Source organism: Anticarsia gemmatalis, chromosome 5 (assembly GCF_050436995.1).
Source record: "Anticarsia gemmatalis isolate Benzon Research Colony breed Stoneville strain chromosome 5, ilAntGemm2 primary, whole genome shotgun sequence".
In the NCBI taxonomy this organism is placed as follows: Eukaryota; Metazoa; Arthropoda; class Insecta; order Lepidoptera; family Erebidae; genus Anticarsia; species Anticarsia gemmatalis.
In genome coordinates, this window is record NC_134749.1 from 8821997 (window position 1) to 8828265 (window position 6269).

Below are 6269 nucleotides of genomic sequence, written 5' to 3' on the forward strand. Positions count from 1 at the left end.
ACGCAGGTATGATTTATCATCACAGACCGCGTGTCTGTAGTCTAAAAATAGCATCTTCTATATTCATTCAAAAATGTATGAATGAATGAATCATCTTCATTGCGGAACACTATCGGTTCGAAGACCGCATCATTAAGGTCACGGTGATATACGAGTATGAAAGTTTTTATTAGTTGTTAGTAGCAAAAATGTTTAGTGATAGTTGACCCTGAACATTTTGATAGACAATCTTTCATTCTATTTGATTGATATAACTGAGTCATTGTAATAACTAAAAATGTGTTATGTAGCAAGAATTTTACGATTGATTTGAAGATAATATAGTCCAATGCCGTAACAAATAGTGTCAAAATTGATGATTAAATATTACGCAAAAATGCAAACAAGTATCGTTTTTCGAGCCACATAAGATATGCTAGTATCTTATAGAGAAATATAACATAGAGAAAGCATTTAAATAATCTATGAAGTCGCTCTGTAACCTGCTGGCCTTGTCACGCCCAAAACTCGAACACTCCATATATAAGTCGAACTTTACACATACAGTTCATCAGTTGTATCTCCGATAATCATTACAATATGTTCTCTAAAGTGAGTTGAACATTAAAAAAAATAAATTTTAAATCAAAAATAAGTGGTGAACTGAAATTAATAATGTTGTGTGTTGTAGATCGTAGCCCTGAGCGCGGTGTTGGCTGTGTCCGCGGCGGGTCTCCTGCCGGCGGCGCACTACTCCCCGGCCGCGGCTGTCTCCTCTCAGAGCATCGTGCGTCACGACGAGGCCCACCCTGCTGCCCACGTCGCCCACGTTGCCGCTCCTGTTGCCCACTACGCCGCCGCTCCCGTGGCCCACTACGCCGCTGCTCCCGTCCACTACGCTGCTCCCGTCGCTAAAGTGGTCGCTCCTGCTCACTACTCCTCCGCCGCCGCCGTGTCTTCCCAATCCATCCTGCGTCACGACCAGCCCCACGCTAACCTGGTTGCCGCCGCTCCCGCCCACTACGCCGCTGCTCCCGCCCACTACGCCGCTGCTCCCGCTCACTATGCCGCTGCCCCCATCCACTACGCCGCTCCCATTGCCAAAGTGATCGCTCCCGCTCACAAGGTGCTCGTCGCGCCTCAAGCTGAGGAATACGTAAGTATCAAAAGTTGAGAATTTGGTACTCGTTTTGTCATACTTTTATTTGGTATCTGATATAATTTATATCACGTTTACACCAGGCTCATCCCAAATACGACTTCTCCTACTCCGTGGCTGACGGACACACCGGCGACAACAAGTCCCAGCACGAGTCCCGCGACGGTGACGCCGTGCACGGCGAGTACTCTCTGGTGGAGGCTGACGGCTCCGTGCGTCGCGTGCAGTACACCGCTGACGACCACAACGGCTTCAACGCGGTCGTGTCCAACTCCGCTCCCGCTCACGCTCACGCCGCTCCCCACGCCCCTGTCATCCTCGCTCACCACTAAGCCATATCTCTAGTCTTAAAGAATTGAAAACTATGTAGTTTATAAGAAACGCGACCGTTGAATAGTTTGTAATTATTTAATGAATAAAAGAAAAAGCACGATACTGTGCGTGCAATCCCTATTTAAAACTTTTATTTTACCTTTGAATGCAATCAAAAGACGCCTTCCAATAAAAAAAAAATAGTTTTACATTAGGTGTAAGTGAGAGGGAATAAATCAAAATATATTTTAAAAAATAAAATCAACAATGCGGTTAACGTTATCAAATGTGGTAAAAAAATTAAGAAATAACTATGTAGGTACTTGAGAGAAAAAATATTTCAAACAAACGAAACCAAATAATATTTGATTAAGGTTTGCAACCAATTAAGTACTTTAAAACGGAATCTATTATACATAGCGGTGAGAGAAAATTAAATGTAATAAGTTCAAATTTCACATTTAGGGTCGGTTCATACGAGTATCTGACAGATGATGCGTCGGGCGTATCACTAGTCAGTTTCTACGTTTAGTATTTACAATGTAACTGCTATGTAAATTTTACATAGCGGTTGTGTTGCGAGATATTAAATTACAAAAATAAACTTATTGAACTAATTCCTATTTTGGAGGCTTTAGAACAAGACCGAAAAGGAAACGTCGATATTAGGTGCATCTTTTAAAGCTAAAAGAATAATTCACGTGGCCATTTTAATTGTCTACATGTAACCTTAAGAAGGTATCATAAAAAAATGATTATTATTATCGCATGTCGACCGACAATACGTTGATGGAAACGGACGAACGACGAAGTAACGCATCTTCGGTTCAGTGCTTTTCTATACATTTGTCATTTCTGAGATTAGGCGATATATAAAACAGGCATTAAGCGACAAGCCATGCTCAAAACCTTTTTCATAGGGACTATTCCAGTATTAAGGGTGATGCCAGGATTTATATGAAATTTTGAAAGTTGAATCCAAAATGAACACCCTCATTACCAACAATGAACTCATAAGCTGTCTCAACTAATAATTTGATTTCAAAACGAGCGATAAAATTTGCCAATCCAATAAAATACGTGAGAATACAAATGTAAACAATTCTAAAGAGTGTTTAAAAATAATTTAAAAGCCTGACTATTTTAATCTACCTTAAGAGTAAAAGCTCAAGTCGATGTACTCATAAATCACGCGAGCAAGTTCGGCAGACGGCGTGTCTCGTCACGAGAGCATCTTTTTATTATGTGTGGTATAGTGAAGTTGTGAATGAATGAATCATCTTCTTTACGTTACGTCACGTTTGGAGAGCTCATCTTGAGGTCACGGTGATATACCCCTGACATTGAAAACGAAAACATGACATTGTTAGAAAAAGTATTTCGGTGTTGAATAAACATTAGTCCAAATAGTATACGTATTCTTGCAGTTTTAATTCATTATTTATCAATGTTTTGGTGTTGATTATGTTAATAAAAACTATCATTGCGTATGTTATTAATACGGAGTAGTAGTTTCTGTCTGTTTGTTCTTTATGCCTAAACCATTGAAAAGGTTAGGCGTGAAATTTTGTACATACATAGTTTGCGAGAAAAGACATAAGATTTTTTTTATTATGACACATATTCCGCGGGAACAGTTACTATGCGGCTAATAAATCACGCCATAAACTGACAAGAGCGTATACAAAGTTTTATTATAATTAATAAATATTATAGAAAACTAACCTTGTACATAATATTCTGTATAGTTAGCCAAAAACCCTAAGGCATACAAATACATTACGTAAAAGTTGCACAACAAACTAGACTTATAGGCGTTGTGAAATATAACTAAACTATTTCCTATCAATGGTTTATGTTTCACTTTTAATACTATACATTAATTAGTAGGTAACTATTGTGAAAGCTTCCCAGTAATCTATGTAGTTGCTTCGTGACCCGTCGACCTTGTCGCGCCCAAAACACGAACGCGCAATATATAAGCCGATCTTAACACATGAAGCACATCAGTTGTATCTCAGATAATCATAACAACATGTTCTCCAAAGTGAGTTGTGAATAAAATATAATAAAATAAAATATTATGAATTAAAAAGTGTATAAGAAGAACTAACATGATGTGTGTTGTAGATCGTAGCCCTGAGCGCGGTGTTGGCTGTGTCCGCGGCGGGTCTCCTGCCGGCGGCGCACTACTCCCCGGCAGCGGCTGTCTCCTCTCAGAGCATCGTGCGTCACGACGAGGCCCACCCTGCTGCCCACGTCGCCCACGTTGCCGCCGCCCCTATCGCTCACGTCGCTCATGTAGCCGCTCCCGTGGCCCACTACGCCGCTGCTCCCGCCCACTACGCCGCCGCTCCCGCTCACTACGCTGCTGCCCCCATCCACTACGCCGCCCCCGTCGCTAAAGTGATCGCCCCCGCTCACAAAGTGGTCGTTGCCCAACCTGAGGAATACGTAAGAATACTGATTATCAATAAGCTGATTTTTGCCGAAAGAATGTGCTAGATCGACAGCTGACATATATTTCTTTTTTACCAGGCTCACCCTAAATACGATTACTCTTACTCCGTGGCTGACGGACACACCGGCGACAACAAGTCCCAGCACGAGTCCCGCGACGGTGACGCCGTGCACGGCGAGTACTCTCTGGTGGAGGCTGACGGCTCCGTGCGTCGCGTGCAGTACACCGCTGACGACCACAACGGCTTCAACGCGGTCGTCTCCAACTCCGCTCCCGCTCACGCTCACGCCCACGCCGCTCCCCACGCCCCCGTCCTCCTCGCTCACCACTAAGTGCAATATGATACCGAATAGTTTCTAGTGAAACTACTTTTTGTAAATAGCCTATTGATATTTATTAGCAAAATAAAGCAATTTAAAGAATAACTTTCTATGTACTGTACTCTACCCTATCCTTAGAAACACTTACTTAGGTAGAACGATAATATCAAAATATTCAAAAACGAACATATTTATAAGGTTGAGAAATGTTTAAGCGACTCGAAAGGCTTTTTATGGCCGGGACCAACTTTTTATGTGTGCCCCGAAGCAGGGAGACACTCAGCTTCAAATACCACTAAGCGGCCTTCAATTCACCAAAGTAACAACTCATCATCATAAAAGGTTTTGTAGGGCTTCGATTAAATATGAATTACAAATAATAATAAAGATTTAAAAAGCTATGAAATTACTGCAAGGATCGTTAGACAGCGCACTTGGCTGTGAGCACAACCAAATATTAATTTTGATCCGTTAAAATTATCCATACTTATCCATATCCATACTATCCATACTAATATTATAAATGCGAAAGTAACTCTGTCTGTCTGTCTGCTACTCAATCACGCCTAAACTACTGAACCAATTTGCATGAAATTTGGTATGGAGATATTTTGATACCCGAGAAAGGACATAGGCTACTTTTTACCCCGGGAAAATGTCGCATTTCCCGGGAAAATTCAAGTGGCGAACGAAGTCGCGAATTATCGATATAATAATGACATTAAATTAACAAAATTCCGTTGTCATGGCAACTGTTTTAATGGCGGATATGCCTTAGCGCGACTTCGTTATATTAAGAGATATAAATAATTTAAAGAATATTTTTCGTGAAAAAAAAAGCATATTTTATATCATCACGCTACGACCAATAGGAGCAGAGTAACAGTAAAAAAGTGTTACAAAAACGTGGAAAATTCTGACCCATTCTCTCTTATGTGACACAAGCGAAGTTGCGCGGGTCAGCTAGTTATAAATAAATTTGGTACACTTTGTTTCTTTAGTTTCAGAAAAGTATATCTTTTAACCTTTAGTTAATTCCTAACCAAATTATGTTTTTTTGTACTTAATTACAATTTATCAAATAGGTAGTTTAAACAACTGTCCACCGGCTTATCCACTATTGATTTGAAGCGCCATTCTCGACCATTATCGACTATCGACAACCAGCTAGCTATTGAAAAGAATTTATGGTGAAAATCTTGTTATCGCCCTCTACTGGACGCCGTAGGCAAAATTTCGGCAATACATTTTTAATGTCAAATAACACGGCAGTACCGACGGTAGATAATCGTGCTACAGGTATAGACATAAAAACAAGGGACGTGAAGATTTGAAACAATTTTTTGGAGATTATTTAAATATTTCGCATCTGTATATGAATTAAATCGAATAATACTGTTGTTGTGCATACTGTACTGCGACACTTCATATTATTCGGTACTAATGGGTACAGAGAATTAGACATTTAAAATGTACTGATCAATTAGTTCCTACTTCACCTGGTAGGGGCGCTGATCAGGTTCAATTTCATAAGCTTAACTTTTGATGGTTTAAATAAATGAAAATATTTATTAGAAAAATGCTTATGTAAAATCAGTTTCGCTCAACGATCGTGTAGATCTGACCTTAGATTAGATTCACATGTTGCACAAAAGCCGTTTATTTTTAGGTAATTTGCTAAAAATGCAGCACATGACCCTTGTGATACTGCAGTTTCTACGATATTGCTTTTGGCTATTATTGGTTATATGGTTACCAATGATAGGAATTATAGCATAATGTTAATTGCCGTTTACGAGTGAAGTATATTTTTTTGCGTATATAAGCTGTATTTTCAACTATGAGCTAAGTTTTAAATATAACGGTTACTTATTGGTAACGTATATAATATTTGCTTATGAAAAAAATATATCCTCTTGTTATATTATGAAAAAGTTATATATGTATAATGAAACATTATAACTAAAGCAATGCAGGATCAGTTTTTTGCGTCCATTATTCTCTCTATATATTAATCATTGTCAATAAAATTTCAATA

The 6269-nt window shown here is 39.4% G+C and overlaps 1 protein-coding gene across 1 annotated transcript; it reads left to right on the top strand.

The window, feature by feature from the left end:
• Positions 1 to 475: 475 nt before the first annotated feature.
• LOC142973270 (uncharacterized) lies at positions 476 to 4336 on the top strand. Its single transcript, XM_076114908.1, has 6 exons — positions 476 to 591; positions 671 to 1135; positions 1222 to 1468; positions 3472 to 3497; positions 3581 to 3904; positions 3989 to 4336. The coding sequence occupies exons 1-6, from the start codon at positions 580 to 582 to the stop codon at positions 4241 to 4243; spliced, it is 1329 nt and encodes a 442-aa protein (XP_075971023.1). The 5' UTR covers positions 476 to 579; the 3' UTR covers positions 4244 to 4336.
• Positions 4337 to 6269: the final 1933 nt, after the last annotated feature.

Excerpts from the sequence above, each read along its gene's own strand:
- LOC142973270 (XM_076114908.1), top strand. Across the intron at positions 1,136-1,221 it reads CGCCTCAAGCTGAGGAATAC|GCTCATCCCAAATACGACTT; the intron begins GTAAGTATCAAA and ends CGTTTACACCAG. Across the intron at positions 1,469-3,471 it reads TGTCATCCTCGCTCACCACT|ATAATCATAACAACATGTTC; the intron begins AAGCCATATCTC and ends GTTGTATCTCAG.